The sequence below is a fragment of the Danio aesculapii genome, chromosome 20, assembly GCF_903798145.1.
Source record: "Danio aesculapii chromosome 20, fDanAes4.1, whole genome shotgun sequence".
NCBI lineage: Eukaryota > Metazoa > Chordata > Actinopteri > Cypriniformes > Danionidae > Danio > Danio aesculapii.
This window is the reverse complement of record NC_079454.1, coordinates 2,372,998-2,391,388: the sequence shown is the minus strand read 5'-3', so window position 1 is coordinate 2,391,388 and position 18,391 is coordinate 2,372,998. Positions and strand designations below refer to the sequence as shown.

At 37.8% G+C, this 18,391-nt stretch overlaps 1 protein-coding gene across 12 annotated transcripts in view; it reads right to left on the bottom strand.

Annotated features, from left to right (window-relative positions):
- Positions 1 to 18,391, bottom strand: part of epb41l2 (erythrocyte membrane protein band 4.1 like 2) — a 135,679-nt gene that overhangs the window by 71,125 nt on the left and 46,163 nt on the right. For all 12 annotated transcript variants that reach the window (XM_056445634.1, XM_056445633.1, XM_056445637.1 and 9 more), the window contains exons 2-4: positions 14,091 to 14,283; positions 11,333 to 11,734; positions 7,291 to 7,488 (exon numbers count right to left, since the gene is read on the bottom strand). In XM_056445634.1, the coding sequence (XP_056301609.1) occupies positions 7,291 to 7,488; positions 11,333 to 11,734; positions 14,091 to 14,270 (780 nt within the window). In that variant the 5' untranslated portion in view covers positions 14,271 to 14,283. The remainder of the gene's footprint in view (positions 1 to 7,290; positions 7,489 to 11,332; positions 11,735 to 14,090; positions 14,284 to 18,391) is intronic.

The following is an 18,391-nucleotide window of genomic DNA, read 5'->3' as shown; positions in this document are numbered from 1 at the left end:
ATATGTATAATAAATGTATAATAAATATACACAGTTCACACACTTAAATTAAGTCCAAACTAAATTCTAATTAGCGATAAATCGAGATGCGTTTTTTGCCCAGCACTAAAAAGATGAGGTCAGAAATGTATAACTTGGAAAAACTGATTTCTTTTATCTTCGCCATGATGACAGCTCATTATATTTGACCAGATATTTTTCAGGATCCTAGTATTCAGCTTAAAGTGACATTTTAAGGTTTAATTAGGTTAATTAGGGTACAGTAAGAGTAATTAGGGAAGTTATTCTATAACAGTGGTTCTGTAGACAATCCAAAACAAATACTGCTTAAGGGAGTTAATAATATTGACCTTAAAATGGGTTTAAAACAATTAAAATCTGCTTTTATTCTAGCCGAAATAAAACAAATAAAACTTTCTCCAGAAGAAAAAATATTATAGGAAATACTGTGAAAAATTCCTTAATTGGTTAAAAATCACTTGAGAAATATCTGAAATTTCACAAAAGGGCTAATAATGTGTCCCTTTACTTTATATGCTCAATATAACTTCAATATATAATAACTTCTACACTACCTGATAAAAGTCCCATCATGGATCCCAGTTGTAAGAGCAACAAATAATAACCTGACTTCTAGTTGATCTGGAAAAGTGTCAGAAGGTGGATTTTTCTGCTGAATCATCTGTTGATCTGCATCCCAATCATCACTAATACTGCAGAAGACCTACTGGAACCCACATGGAGCCAAGATTCTCACAGAAATCAATCAAGTTTGGTGAAGGAGAAATCATGGTTTGGGGTTACATTCAGTATGGGGGCGTGCGAGAGATCTGCAGAGTGGATGATCAACATGAAAAGCTTGAGGTAAATTTTGGTTTAAAATCAATATATTGCTTACTATAAATTAATACAGTATTTAATGTGGGAAATCATTAATTAAAAACATATTAAAAAATTAAGCAAATCCACACTATTAAATCGCTTGAGTGAAATATTAATATAGTGTTATACATTTATTACATGTAAAAAGATTTTTATTACATTTAAAATGTATTATTGCCTATACTAACTTGCTATTATTTCCTTCATTATAAATGAATCCATTATATAAATGAAACCTGTCTAATTTAGATCTTTCAGCAAGGCCAGCAAACGAGTATCTGCTATATTGACTCTGTCAGACAATAATGGCTGATCATCTATGATGACTTATAGAAAACTGTTCAGTCTATTATAATTGAATGGCGATCGGAAACAACGCTCCCCCCATTCGCCCGTCTCGATCGCAATATTTGTGAAATAAAGTAAACACTATTGTTTATTGTGTACAATATTTATTAACCATATATATCAAAATATATCGATGACGATGTCCAAGACGACGTTCATAACATTAACATCCGCTGTAACCATATATGCACTGCAGCATGAGCACATATTCTATACTGGACATTATTGAAGGTTCAGTCACAAGACTTTAGTCTAAGCAGAGTCAGACCTTACTGTCCTAATGAAATCATTAATAATCAAGACATGATCATATTTTATTGTGCTCAAATAAGCGTAATCTACAGGCCTTTACCTTTCATATAAGCCACTTCTGATACCAAATGATCAACTAGAAGTCAAGTTATTATTTACTGTTCCTAAAACTTGGAGAGCAGACAAGACTTTTGTCAGGTAGTGTATATATATATATATATATATATTAGTATATCTTGAAAGTTTTCTGGCTTGAAATGTGTGTAATAGACGCTTTAAAATCCTGTCATATTCCATAAATCCTACAACGCATGGGAACCCTGGAGTGGTTTCGGTTCAGATGAATGAAGCGGACGACTACTGTGAGCAAATAAAAGAAGAAGAGTAGAGGGAAAACCCGGACTGAATGAAAGACAGAAACTGAGAGATACAAACGGATCAGAGAAAGACTGACAGCGATTAAAGACTAGAAGCTGAATGGAGAAGGAGAGGATGTTTGAAGAGGCTTTATTGCAGGATCAGTAGTGTACAGGAGAACCACAGAGAGTTATTGTGAACCAACGTCCTGTGGCATTAGCGTCAAACACACCCTCAGGCCTCATGTTTCCATCACACACACACACACACACACACACACATACGCAGAGGGTTCTCAATCGTCTGTTATTCAACCATTTCATAACATTCGTATTTTGGTTCCAAGAAAACACACAGCGACTGCATCTCTGCACTCACAGCATTAAAAACATAAGCGTCCGGCTGTTATATAGGTCACTGCGCTCGGATTGGCTGAGAGAGCCAGCGCGCTGTGATTGGCTGGGTGTTCATAAAGCATCTACTGGAGATCAAAACCAATCCTGCCATCAGCACAGACACACACAACTATCATAAAACCACATAACCGTGTGAGAATGATGTAAACACGGTATGTGACATCTTACTTATTTATTTATTTTGTTTTACTTACAGCTAAAATCAGAAGTATTAGCCCTCCTGAATTATTAGCACTCCTGTTTATTTTCTACCCAAATTTAGAGCAGATTTCTTCAACACTTTCTAAATATAATAGTTTTAATAACTCATCTCTAATAACTTATTTATTTTCTCTTTTGTCATGATGACAGTAAATAATATTAGACTAGATATTCTTCAAGACACTTCTATACAGCTTAAAGTGACATTTAAAGACTTAACTAGGGTAATTAGGTTAAAGTTAGGGTAGGCAATTGTATAACAGTGGTTTGTTCTGTAGACAATCAAAAATAAAGGGGCTGATGGCGTGGGTTTTCTGATGGATATTCGCTCCAGGATGGAGTAACATGTACAACAGGATTATTATTGAAGTTAAATGTTTAGATTAAATGATGACCTCAGTGTCATCCCTCTTCATGATAAATCTAGAATAATATGTGTGTGATTGCTTTTTCTGCTTGTGTGTTAATTCTATTTGAGGAAATCATTTTGTACGCAGGATAAACACTCACCGGCCACTTTATTAGGTACACCTGTCTAAACTGCTCATTAATGCACATTTCTAATCAGCCAAGCACATGACAGCACCTCAATGCATTTAGACATGTAGACATGGTCAAGACGATCTGCTACAGCAGGAGGATGGGCTACAGCAGCAGAAGACCACACCGGGTGCCTCTCCTGTGAGCTAAAAACAGGAAACTGAGGCTACAATTCACACAGGCTCACCAAAACTGGACAATAGAAGATTGGAGAAACGTTGCCTGGTCTGATGAGTCTCCATTTCGGCTCAGAATTTGGCATCAACAACATGAAAGCATGGATCCATCCTGCCTTTTATCAACGGTTCAGGCTGCTGGTGGTGATGTAATGGTGTTGGGGATATTGTCTTTGGGTTCATTAGTACCAATTGAGCATCGTGTCAACGCCACAGCCTACCTGAGTATTGTTGCTGACCATGTCCATTCCTTTATGACCACAGTGTCTCCATCTTCTGATGGCTACTTCCAGCAGGATAACACACCATGTCATAAAGCGTGAATCATCTCAGACTGGTTTCTTGAACATGAAAATGAGTTCACTGTACTCAAATGGCCTCCACAGTCAACTGACTGAATCCAATAGAGCACCTTTGGGATGTGGTGGAGCGGGAGATTCACATCATGGATGTGCAGCTGACAAATCTGCAGCAAAACTGTGATGCTATAATGTCAATATGGAGCAAAATCTCCGAGGAATATTTCCAGCACCTTGTTGAACCTATTCCATGAAGGATCAAAGCAGTTCTGAAGGCAAAAGGGGTCCAACCCGGTACTAGTAAGGTGTACCTAATAAAGTGGCCAGTTAGTGTTTAACAGTGGTTTGTTTTGGAGACAATCGAAAACAAATGTTTCTGAAGGGGGTTAATTATATTGACCTTAAATTAAAAACTGCTTTTATTCTAGCCAAAATAAAACAAATAAGACTTTCTTCAGAAGAAAAAATATAATAATTTATACTGTGAAAATTTTCTTGCTCTGTTAAACATCGTTTGGGAAATATTTGAATAAAGGAGGCTAATAATTTTGACTTCAACTGTATGTATTTTTTTATTTGCATGTTAACATTTAATTTTAACTAACAAAAGCAGAAGCGCAGTAAAGACATGAGTAAAGATGGCGGCTCTCCAATATAGCGTCCCGATAAAGCGCCGCGTCTGGAATGCTTTGTTTTGGGCTGCGGCTTATGCAGAGACAGTGGCCGCTCATCTCTGAGTAAACATGCCAGCGGATCGTGCATGAATACACCGGGACAATAGCGCTTAGTGATGCCTCAGCACTTTCCGGCGAGGGACAAAGCGGAGTGTGTTCAGAGCTCTCGGCGTGGCAGTAATGAGAGCAGCAGATCTGAGCACCAGCACAGCACACCTGATCACCTGCGCTGCCGGGTCACGCCTGTTTGAGCACAGCTGACGATGACTGATCGCTTCTCTAACTCAAACCTAATGACATCGGCTTAATCACATGTATATCACTGCTGCAGCGCTGTGGGGGACTGATTTAAACAGTCCCACGCATGTGTGTGTGTGAATATCTGTATGAGTGTGTCTGCGTTTGTGTGTGTCTGTGTGTCAATATTGTGTGTGTGTGTGTGTGTGTGTGTGTGTGTGTGTGTGTGTGTGTGTGTGTGAAAGCATGGATCCATCCTGCCATCAGCGGTTCTGGCTGGTGGTGGTGTAATGGTGTGGGGGATATTTTCTTGGCACACTTTGGGTCCATTAGTACCAATTGAGCATCATGTCAACACCACAGCCTTCATGAGTATTGCTGCTGACCATGTCCATCCCTTTATGAGCACAGTGTCTCCATCTTCTGATGGCTACTTCCAGCAGGATAACGCGTCATGTCATAAAGCGTGAATCATCTCAGACTGGTTTCTTGAACATGACAATGAGTTCACTGTACTCAAATGGCCTCCACAGTCACCATATCTCAATCCAATAGAGCACCTTAGGGATGTGGTGGAACGGGAGATTGGCATCATGGATGTGCAGCCGACAAATCTGCAGCAACTGTGTGATGCTATCATGTCAATATGGAGCAAAATCTCTGAGGAATATTTCCAGTAGCTTGTTGAATCTATGCCACGAAGGATTAAGGCAGTTCTGAAGGCAAAAGGGGGTCCAACCCTGTTCTATTAAGGGGTACCTAATAAAGTGGCCGGTAAGTGTGTATATATAGGCACAAATCCTCAATCACACACAGACCTCAGTCAAGACAACGGGATTATTGTCATCCTGAATTATCATTAAAAAAACAGTAAAACTCAGCAAGACAAAGGTTTGAAAGGATTAGTGCAATGAACTGAATGACCCGTAATCTGACCCTTTAAACTGATGACCCAGAGCTTCCATATCCACAACAACTGGATCACACACACACACACTAAGACTTCATAACACACTACAACAGATCATGATCAAACATGATGCGAGTTTTAAAGGTGACATCGGATGAGATTTGCACTTTTGTTTTGCTTTTTGTGTTCAGCTGCTGCGTCTGCCGGCTCAGACGAGTTCAAACCAAAACACGTAGCATGTTTTTTTTTACAGACCGACTGTGTTTTTGCCATTATTTGATGGGTTTCTCAGCAGCAGAATTCATCATAGTTGGTAAACTTAGAGCGCAGTAAATGAGAGAGTACAACAAATAGTTTTTAACAATCCTATTTGCTGTAATAATGAAATAAAAACTCCACGACAGTGTTATTAAGACTTAAAAAAAACAAAGAAAAATAGAGTGAGACTGATAATGGCAGCCAGAAGAGAAAACAACATCAAATTTACTGTCCCACCCTCGTAGACGCTGCACATCAAATGGCTCATACTAGCAGTAATTCGCTTTTTCGTGATTTGATGCAAAGATTATCGAATATATACGTCAATACTCATAAATATACATACAGTTTTTTTAAAGAGCCAGTACTATGCATTAAAAAGGTGATGTTTTGATTTTGGGGGTATCGAACTACCGGCTGATCTGCATGCAAGGTCAAAAAACACTTATATTGTCTTCTAATATGCATTTATTTTGACCTAATTATCCCAGCGACTCCCGTATGATTCGTTTAGCGATTCATTTGTGCCCAAACCCCTCCCTAGCATGAGGCTAATCTGCTGTGATTGGTCCGATGACCTAGTCTATTGCAATTGGTCGACTGCATTCAGTGTAAGACAGAGAGAAATGGCCACCAATATTTAAAGTAGAGGGCAGAGTGTATGTGTGAGCCCAAGGCAGAAGTGCATTAAAGCAATGCTAATACTGCAGAAGACCTACTGGAACCCACATAGAGCCATGATTCTCAGAGAAATCAGTCAAGTTTGGTGAAGGAAAAATCATGGTTTGGGGTTACGTTCAGTATGGGGGCGTGCGAGAGATCTGCAGAGTGGATGATCAACATCAACAGCCTGAGGTATCAAGACATTTGTGCAGCCCATTAAATTACAAACCACAGGAGAGGGCAAATTCTTCAGCAGGATAGCGCTCCTTCTCATATTTCAGCCTCCACATCAAAGCTCCTGAAAGCAAAGAAGGTCAAGGTGCTCCAGGATTGGACAGCCCAGTCACCAGACATGAATATTATTGAGCATGTCTGAGTAAGATAAAGGAGGAGGCATTGAAGATGAATCTAAAGAATCTTGATGAACTCTGGGAGTCCTGCAGGAACACTTGAGGTTCAGTGACAAGACTTTTGTCTGAGCAGAGTCAGACCTTACTGTCCTAATGAAATCATTAATAATCAAGACATGATCATATTTTATTGTACTCAAATAAGTGTAATCTAGAGGCCTTTACCTTTCATATAAGACACTTCTGATACCAAATGATCAACAAGAAGTCAAGTTATTATTTACTGTTCCTAAAACTTGGATAGCAGACAAGACTTTTGTCAGGCAGCATCTCCACAACATGCAAAACACAGGAGTTCACTCAACTGAAGCCTTCATTCTGGGCTTGTCTTTGGATTGGCATTAAGCTAATACTTCAAACTGTGACACTGATGTTTGTGGTCATTAAATCTGCATGACTGGAGGAGCGTTCTCTGTTCTCTGTTCAGAATAAATCTCTTTCGTGGAAGATGACAAGTTTAATACTTATTGGCTCTTATACTGAAACAGATCAATCACACACTAAACGAACACTTGAAAATGACAGCGTAACACTCCCTCTTTAAGATATCGCAATTCACAAGAACTCATTTAATATAAAACACAGCATACTACTGATGATGTGGACAGACAGACAGACGAACAGACAGATAGGCAGCCGTACAGACAGAGGTATACGTGAGACTCACCTCCACCTCACAGGAGAACTGGCTGCCGTCCAGTAAGGTGACGTGACACACCACCATCTTCATCTTCTTGTTGAGTTTGTGTGGCAGCAGCGCCGCGCTCTCCTCCGGCTGGATCACTTGCTCTTGCACTTTCTTCTCCTCTTTCTTCTCCTCGCTCTCCTTCACCTCCGGCTCTCCCTCTCTCTCCTCCCTCGCAGGCTGCAGACACACACACACACACACACATAGAGAGAGTTAGAGTTCGGACACGTGCTCATGTTTTCCACTGGAGCGAGCGCTGCTGGATGATGATGATGATGATGATGATGATGATGTCACTGGGCGGATACTGACTGATGGAGTTTGGCAGAAGCGTGTAGCGTAAGGAAGTGTTTAGAGTTTGGTGTGTCCAGCATCTGATCTGGATTAGAGCCCGAATGCAGGCAGGTTTATCTGCAGCCAGCAGCACAACAGCTCCAGGAACTGAACTGAGACACCATGAGATCAGAAACCTGTTTGTTAATGTTAGGAGGAAAAATAAAGAAATGCTTTTTTGGAGTCAAACACTTTGGACAAAGCTTGAAGAAAATTTAAAGGGCCCATAGTTGACCTCTTTTTTCTGATGTAATATTAATATTCTGTTCTGAGTGTGCCAGTTTAGGTTCAGTTTAAAACACAATTCAGATTTGTTTATTATAATGTGTTAAAAAGTGTCATGTTGGGGGCGTGTCCACAGCTCGCTGATTTAGGGGTGTGTTGCTTCACATGTAAATTAGTTTCGGCTTCCCGCCAACGTAACAAGGGGGCGGGGCCATGAACTCACCCGCTCTGCATTTGCAACAGAGTCTGACAGGCAGACGGAGAAGGAGAGAGAGGATCACCATTCAGTCGTACATATACGACTCTGACACAGACCAAGCAGAGAGTACAAAATCATTTGTGTCTTTGTACAGTTTTACAGACAACTGTGTGCTAGTTTCAAGTGCCGAGCTTGTACACAGAAACTAATAACCACGCACACTGAATTAACTTTGACTGAGGCACCGGATGCGCCGCTCGAAGCCGCGACACGGCACACCAGACACTCTCTGTGGCGCGGCAGAAACATGAAGTGTCCCGAATCGTCGCGCCACGCATTTTTGAATTCTAAACATAGGTTTCTGCAGCGGTCCGCGGCGCCCAGCCGTCGACTTGAGTGTACCCTGATAAAAACCGATGTTTAGAGTTCTAAAATGCATGCTAGTTAAGATCACAGGGAGCTTCTGGGATCGCGAGAAATGCAAACGGCTGAAGTATAAGGTAGACTCAATGAGAAGTACACATGTTTGCAAACCTACCTAAAGATACAACCAATAATTCCGATTAGAGCGATAATGTGGAGAATATTGATCTTGTGTTGAGCCCAATGAGCCTTGCATCTAAAAATAGAGCTAGCGTGTTCCTTTAGTGATATCGCTTCGACTCACGCTGAAAATGGCGGACGTGAATCAACAAACTGAGGATATGATGACGCGCCTGTCAATCAATATTGGTGGGCGGGGGGACCGCTCTCCTACGTAAAGTTGCGGTCAATTTGAAAACCGCTCCAATTGGTCCACCGTTTTTATGTTGTTAAATTGAAAAAAAAGCACTGGGTGTGCTTATATCACCCCAATATGACGGTCTATACACCATACATACACATATGTCTGTACAAACAGCTTGAAAAGTAGATTTTTTACCATAGGTGCCCTTTAAGACCTCATAAAGACAGAATTAAGACTTTTTAATACCTTTTAAGGGCCTTCATTTTCTCATAATTGATTCATCAACTTTTAATACTTTTTAAGACCCCGCGGACACCCTGTGTTATATATCAGCACCCTGAGTTGTCTTGGTGTTAAACAGTGTATTTCATTTCAGTCTTGAAGGTTGCTTCAATGTATGCAACCGCAGCCGAAAACATGACCTCCGGAAAATAGCAGCAGCCTCCAAAATAAGACGCAGATTTCAAACTATCAAACTAAATATCAGTATATGAGTATTGTACATGTGGGGGTGGTTAGGACGATTCTAAGGGCCTATTAATAGCAACTATTAGGGGGCCCAATCAATGCCCATCACTAGGCCCACACGGAATCTGTGCGCTCAGAATTCCACAGATTTTTAGCCCATCATTAATTCTGTTTATTTACTTGAGTAAATGCGTGTAAATCTAAATGTATTCAGTTTTTTAATTATGTACAGTAATATTATTGACTACTATGAAAATGTTCATCTGATTTATGTACAATGCAGCGTGTACAGTAATATTTTCTGTCTTTTAGTAGATATTATAGTATACTATAGTAGATATTATATTATATTTTAGTAGATATTATATGAGAGACTTGCTTTGTTTACCAAATGAAGTGAATCTAATTGAATTTGCATTTTAAACATTAAATAAAAGTGAAAAGGATGATTTTTAATTTCACAGTTTTAGTTATGATACTCCCAAAATAATTCAGCAGAAATCCGCAGATGTTTACCAAAATTCTTCGCAGAAATGGCAAAGAACGTCCGCAGATTCTGTCTGGCCCTACCCATCACCCATACCAATAGCCCTGCACCCCCTCCCCCAACCCTCATCACCTTCAACCGCAACACCACCAGAATATTGTCATAGGGTCCGTTTTGGCCAGCGGTGCGTTTGTATTGCATTTACATTTACATTTAGTCATTTAGCAGATGCTTTTATCCAAAGCGACTTACAAATGAGGACAAGGAAGCAGTTTACACAACTATAAGAGCAGCAGTGAACAAGTGCTATAGACAAGTTTCAGGTGTGTAAAGTCTAAGAAGCAAAGCATTAGTAATGTGTTTTTTTGAGAGAGAGAGAGAGAGAGAGAGAGAGAGAGAGTACAGTTAGTGGTATAGCCAGAGAGGCAGTTACAGATTAGGAAGGAAAGTGGAGACTAAACAGTTGAGTTTTTAGTCGTTTCTTGAAGACAGCAAGTGACTCTGCTGTTCTGATGTAGTTAGGGAGTTCATTCCACCAACTGGGCAGATTGAATGTGAGAGTTCGGGAAAGTGATTTCTTCCCTCTTAGGGATGGAACCACGAGGCGACGTTCATTCACAGAACGCAAGTTTCTGGAGGGCACATATATCTGCAGAAGTGAGAGCAGATAAGAAGGAGCAAAGCCAGAGGTCGCTTTGTAAGCAAACATCAGAGCTTTGAATTTGATGCGAGCAGCAACTGGCAGCCAGTGCAAACGGGTGAGTAGCGGAGTGACATGTGCTCTTTTGGGTTCATCAAAGACCACTCGTGCTGCTGCGTTCTGAAGCTGAAGAGGTTTGATAGAGTTAGCTGGAAGCCCGGCTAGTAGAGAGTTGCAATAATCCAGTTTGGAGAGAACAATAGCTTGAACAATGAGTTGAGGTGCATGTTCAGATATGAAGGGTCGGACCTTTCTGATGTTATAGAGTGCGAATCTGCAAGATCGAGCAGTTCTAGAAATGTGCTCAGAGAAGTTCAGTTGGTCATCAATCGTTACTCCAAGGCTTTTTACCATTTTGTATGCAATAATGGTTGCCCCATCCATCTGGATTGAAAAGTTATGGTGTAGAGTCGGGTTGGCAGAAACTTCAAGCATTTCCGTTTGTATTATTGAATTATTACATTTCATTTACATTTAGTCAGTTAGCAAGACTATTGACAAAGTCCCTTTAAGGCAAGTGATTTCACTCGATGGCCATCTTTGGCCATTTCCTTGCAAGCTTACGATTAATTTCATATTTGAAATCACCAATAAAATGAAACAACAACTGTGTCTTTAGTTTCTAAACCTGTGAAATCTGCAGAAACTCGTAAAAGCACACGTCTGGTTCGAATCCTCAGTCTACAGTGATCACTGATTGGCTCCTGTACTAGAAGGCGGGGCTTCATTGGCCATATTGACCGTTACTCTTTTCCCCATTTAAAACTACACCAGTGACATGTCTTATGCACCATATGCATAATAGCAGTATTCATTTCCTTATTAAAAACAACTGAACCGGTTTACATTTACATGCAAATCAGTGTGAAGTAATGCTCTTACCTGTGTGTCAGCACTGCCGACAGACTTCTCCTCCTCTTTCTCCTTCTCCTCCTCTTCTTTCTCCTGCTCTTCCTCCTGTGGTCTGCTCTGAGCCTCTTCCTTCACCTCCTCCTCCTCCTCCTCTGTACGCTCTGCAGCTCCTCCGTCCGGCTGGTCTCCGCTTTTCTTCTCCTCCTCCTCGTTCTCCTCCTTGACGCTCTTCTCCTCGATGGGCTCTGTGTGTGGCGCTGGGCTCTCAGCCGGTTTCTCCTGGCTCTGGGATTTTTGTCGTTTAAGCCATGGAGGCAGGAAGCGAGAGATGCCCTTTTCCTTCTTCTGTGCGCTGGCGGCGGGAGGACTGCTGGGGTCAGGAGACGCAGACGCTTCTGGCTCACTCTGGGGCTCCGCACTCTGATTCTCCTCCTGAGACAAACACACAAGGGCTCAGACACTGCTGTCAGCATTACTGCACAGCATATAGCATTCATATGATTCATCTGAGCTGATAGGTCTGATCCACAGTTATTATCTGATTCACAGTTTTCATCGGATTCAGCTGATTTTACCCGATTCATCTGGCCTGATACGTCTGATTCGCAGCAATGATTTGATTCACTGTAATAATCTTATTTGCATCAATCATCTGATTCGCATTCAGAATTTGATTGTCGGTAATCTGATTCACAGCAATAATCTGATTCGCAGTAGTCTGATTCGCAGCAATTATTTGATTCTCAATAATTATCTGATTCCCAATAATCATCTGCTTCGCTGTTATAATCTGATTTGCATTTATCATGATTCTTAGTAATCTGATTCACAGCAATTATCTGATTCACAATAATCATCTGATTCGCTGTAATGATCAAATTCACAATAACCATCTGATTCACATTCATCATCTGACTCTCAGTAATCTGATTCACTGTAGTAATCTGATTCACAATAATCATCTGATTTACTGTAATCATCTGATTCGCATTAATCATCTGATTTGCACTCATCTGATTCACAGCAATTATCTGATTCATAGTAGTCTGATTTGTAGAAATTATTTGATTCCCAATAATCATCCGATTCATAATCATATGATTTGCTGTAATAATCTGATTCGCATTCATTATCTGATTCTCAATAATCTGATTAGCAGCAATTATCTGATTCACAATAATCATCTGATTCACAACCATCTGATTCGCTGTAATAATCTGATTCGCATTCATCATCTGATTCATAATAATCTGATTGACAGCAATTATCTGATTCACAACAAACATCTGAATTGCTGTATCTGATTTGAATTAATCATCTGATTCACATTCATCATCTGATTCTCAGTAATCTGATTCACAGCAATTATCTGATTCACAATAATCATCTGATTCACTGTAATAATCTGATTTGCATTAATCATCTGATTCACAACAACTATCTGATTCATAGTAGTCTGACTCAAAGCAATTATTTGATTCTCAATAATTATCTGATTCACTGTAATATTCTGATTTGCATTCATCTGAATCTCAGTAATTTGATTCACAGCAATTATCTGATTCACAATAATCCACTGGTTCACAAGAATCATCTGATTCGCATTTATCATCTGATTCTCAGTAATCTGATTCACAACAATTATCTGATTCGCAGTAGTCAGATTCACAGCAATTATTTGATTGCCAATAATCAACTGATTCACAATCATCTGATTCGCTGTAATAATCTGATTCACATTCATCATCTGATTCTCAGTACTCGGATTCACAATAATCATCTGATTAACAAGCATCTGATTCACAATAATCATCTGATTTGCACTCATCTGATTCGTATTAATCATCTGATTCAAAGATAGTTATCTGATTCACAGCAATAAACTGATTCGCAAAAAGTATCAAATTTACAACAATCTGATTCACAACAATCATCTGATTCACAGTTTTCACCTGATTCATCTGATTTCACCCGATTGATCTGGCCTGATACATCTGATTTGCAGCAATCAATTGAATCACATTAATCATCTGATTCACATCCATCATCTGATTGTCAGTAATCTGATTCACAACAATTATCTGATCTGCAGTAGTCTGATTCGCAGCAATCATCTGATTCGCAGTAATCATCTGATTCGCAATAATCATCTGATTCGCAATAACCTTCTGATTCAAAGATAATCAATTGATTCACAGCAATTATCTGATTCACAGCAATTATTTGACTCCGATTTATCATTTGATTTGCACTAATCATCTGATTCACAATAATTACCTGATTAACAGTAATTTTCTGATTCATAGCAATCATCTGATTCACCGTAATCAGATTCAGTTTTCACCCTGGTACATTTTAATCACAGTTTTTATCTGATGCATAGTATTAATTAGATTCACAGTAATCTGATTCGCAATAATCATCTGATTCACTGTATTCACCAGGATTGCAGTATCCATCCAATTCACAGCATTCATCTGATTTTCTGTATTTGTCTGATTAATCTGAATCACAGTATTCATCTGATTAACAGTATCTGTTATCATAATATTCATCTGAATCACAGTATCTGATTCATAGCATTGATATTGTTCATCTGATTCATCTCACATTATTCACCTTCTTAATACATCTCGGGATGCAAACACTGCTTTATTCACAAACAACTCATCCCTTAATCCACTACTTTAGCTCTTGCATACTGAGGTTTGTTCTGAATTAATGTCCCTGCAAGTCTTTGCATTGGCCAATAGCTGTCCTGCATGCAGAGGAGTGATCGGAATCCTACCTGTGGTTGGTCGACGGCAGCGGCAGCAGCTGCAGTGGGCGGGGCTTCACTCTCAGCGGGTTTGCTGCTTTGCTCCTCTGTTTGTGGAGGAACCGTCTCCTGCTCCTGCTGCTGCTCAACTTCAGGAACCTTCTCTGGTTCCTTCTTCACATCCGTCTCTGATCCCGCCTCTGTCGTCATCACGGCCGGCACACTAACACACACAGAGCAAACAACAGCGTCAAAACACACACGTGACAGAAACATTACTGTTGTACAATAGAATGTACTTTAACCATAATAGATTTATTACAATTATTAATAAAGTCTGCGTTTGATCGAAATGTTTATTTTGCTAGCTCACAGTGTAATGCTTAAGATGAATAATTAATCAGTGTAAGTTAATCCACTAAAAAAAAGTGTTTGTTTTGGTAATCTTTAATCAAAATCTGACCATTTGATTTTGCATTTGGAGTGGCGCTCCTTCTGTTGACGACAACCTGAGGGTTTCCATTGCAACTACATATTAATAATAATAATAATGATAATAGTAACGATAATAATAATAAAAATAATGATAATAATAAAATTGATAACGACAATAATAATAATAATAATAATAATAATAATAATAATGATAATAATAATAAAAAATTATAATGATAATAATAAAATAAAAATAATAATAATAGTAATAATTATAATAATGAAATTAATAATAATAATGATAATAAAATTGATAATAATAATAAAATATTATTAATAATAATAATGATAATTATATTAATAATAATAATAATAATTATTATTATTATTATAAAAATAATAATAATTAAGAAATAATAATGATAATAATAATAATATTATTATTATTATTAAAAATAATAATAATTAAGAAATAATAATGATAATAATACTAAAAATAATAATAATTAAGAAATAATAATGATAATAATAATAAAAATAATGATAATGATAATAAAATAATAATGAAATTGATAATAATAATGATAATAATAATGATAATAATAATAATAATAATGAAATTGATAATAAGGATAATAATAATAATAAAATTAATAATAATAATAATAATAATAATAATGAAATTTATAATAATAATAATAATAATAAAAATTTATAATAATAATAATAATAATAATAAATAAATATTAATGATAATAATAATAAAAATAAAAATAATGATAATAAAATAATAATAATAATAATAATAATAATAATAATAATAATGAAATTGACAATAATAATAATAATAAAATAATAATAATAATAATAATAATAATAATGAAATTGACAATAATAATAATAATAAAATAATAATAATAATATTTAAAAAATAATAATTAAGAAATAATAATGATAATTATAATAAAAATAATGATAATAATGATAATAATAAAAATGATGATAATAATAAAATAATAATAATAAAATAATAGTGAAAATAATAATAATGATAATAATAAATGATAATAATAATAACAACAATAATAATGAAATTGATAATGACAATTATGATGATGATGATGATAATAATAATAATACATTTTTATTTTTACAAATATTAAGACACAACATCAATATCAGGTAAAAAAAGCAGCTAAAAACGACAAGTTCATTAAACTACTAAAGCATGATGATCATTTTAGAGAGCTGCAGCAGTGTGAAACCTGGTCACGAAATCTAAAATCTGCTTTACTCGTATCTACCATCACATCCAGTCTTTCAGTGCAGACAGACAAAGAGTCGGTGAAGAATGAGGAACATCAAAACCTTCCTTCATCCGAAAAAAAAGAGTCTGATCAAACCCCACCATGAGCAAACACACTTCAGTATTCAGTGCTGAGGAGCGTCTGTGTGTGTGTTTGCTCCACTGACACACAAACACAAGCTGATCAAACACAGGTAACATACAATACACACACACACACACACACACACACACACACGAATCAACAGAGCAGTTAAAAAGACATAAAACAGAAGCACAACATGGCAATGTGCTGCAAAAACTATTAATATTTCGAAAACTTCAATTTATAAACAGTAAAAAGGAGTTAAGGAGTGCTGAAATAATACAAATAAGGTGATCCTTTCATTTCAAAGACACATAAGGTGAATAATTAAAGCAGATCTTGAAGACAGAATGTGTACAATTGATTATTTATGGCATTTGAGAATGTCCACTGAACTGACCTTTATCAAAACGATACCACGACAAATATTAATATTGACGACCATTTTCTCATCCAAGAAATTTCTCAACTCATCAAAACATTGAAACTTTTGACAACAGCAATTATTACTACACCCATGCTTTTATATTCGTACATTTTGGATAGCATTGTTCAATTATTTATTAAATGATGCTCATCCATACACGAGCATCTGATGACCTGCTGCTGTTTTCAGCATCTCCATTCGCTGGAAAGGTTCATATGAAGTCTATCAGCATAAGTAGGGCTGGCTACTGATTGCTTAATTTGATTCTTGATTAAACTTGAATGTATGTTTAAAGGTGCAGTATGTAAGTTTGACACCCAGTGGTTGAACTAGGTATTGCACAGCTGGATCAAAACACACACAAGTGCAGGTTGCCAGATTGACCACATCTGAATGCCATTTCACATCACATTTATTGCCAAACTACTGAAAGCAGCAGCAGATAGTTCACCTCAGATCTGGAAAATAAAATAAACCTGAAATTGAGCTCTAGAACTGAGACTTGAGTAAACCAACACATATCAGTGATTCAGCATCTACATTTAATCATGTTAAAGAGGTTTAATATGTATTCATTAGATTATAAAGCTTACCATTTCGCTGGAGTGCAGTGAGTGCACTATTCTGTGCTTTTGAATGGCTGTATTTACATTTCTGTTGTGTTTCGTCTGGTGCAAACAGCCAAATTGCTCGTCACTGCTAATCTCGTCACGTAGCTGTTGTTAGGACACGGGGTTACAAACTGCTTACCTAATGTTTACACTCGTAATATTTGTATTATTTGCTAATTTTTAACCACCTTATGAGGAACTCTGAATCTGCGTCTCATTTCAGAGTATGTTACTGTCCCTGCTACCTTTCGGACGTGGACGCACGCTTTAAGAGTCTTCCTGACTGAATGAATGAAATATGCCGTTTTCCACCAAGGCAACCCGGTGTGCTGAAATGTAATTGGCTAAACTGGCATTGGGCGGGTTAAAGAGACCAAAACAAAGACAGACATTCCGGCACGAAACGCACAACGCATTCTCAAAGCAGAATATCTTACTTCAGCATTGTTTTTTTTTTTTTTACAGATAAACACTCTTATACAACTTTTATTTATGAAGAAAATTAAAAAGCACTGCAGTGTTTGGGTGTTCTGTGTTTGTCTGAGATAATTAGTCGACCAAAACATGTATATTCCATACAAGCTAAATATGATTAGGCAGTTCTTACTTGTGGTGTGCTCATGGCATTCATTTAACTGGGAGTGCCTGGAAGGTGCGAGCGTGCTTTAGAAATAATGAACTTGTGCAAACTCTAGAAAAGACGTGATATGTGAACCGCCCCTAAAAGCCCGCCATCATATGCGATCCCCAGCAGTTTTCAAGCAGTCTTCTTATTGCACATACATGGTGGATTCACCTGATTTATTGCCAAATAGGTTGCGCACCTATTTCTTGGCAGTTTGTGGGTCGTTCAAGGGGCCTTTTCTGCTTAGCAAGAAACTTTCTAAAGACGTCTGTTTATTACTCATTTTACTGCTAGTGAGTTAAATTTGGGCGCTCAAGTGACCGAGATGCAGGCGAGAGAATACGCTCATTTTTGCCAAAAAAAAATAAAAATAAAAGAATTTTAAAAAATGAAATGAAAAAAAAAGAATAAAAGATCGTTCAGACTCAGATAATAAATAAAACGGAAATAAATAACGATTTCTTGTGTAGCCTGGTTCTAATTGGTCCATGGGCCGCTACCGGTCCACAGTCTGGTGGTTGGGGACCACTGCTTGAGAAAAGTGAAAAGCCCCTTTCACACAAAGGTCTGTATGTGTGAACATACCGGTAAATACCGGTAAATTCATTCCGGCAATTTTCCGGAAAGAGAAGTTGTAACGTCACCGGTAAGTTGCCAGAATGATGCGCTGTGTGAACGCAGAAGGAAGATTGCTGGAACGAGCGTGTTCACGATTCGAATGTGTCGATGTGAGATGTCTACTACAGCCAATCAGACGCATTCACATCCGTGCTGTTTCTGAAAATAAAAACCTTTGGATATTTCTCCAGACACATTCAGCTGCTAGTTGTTGGTCAGATAAC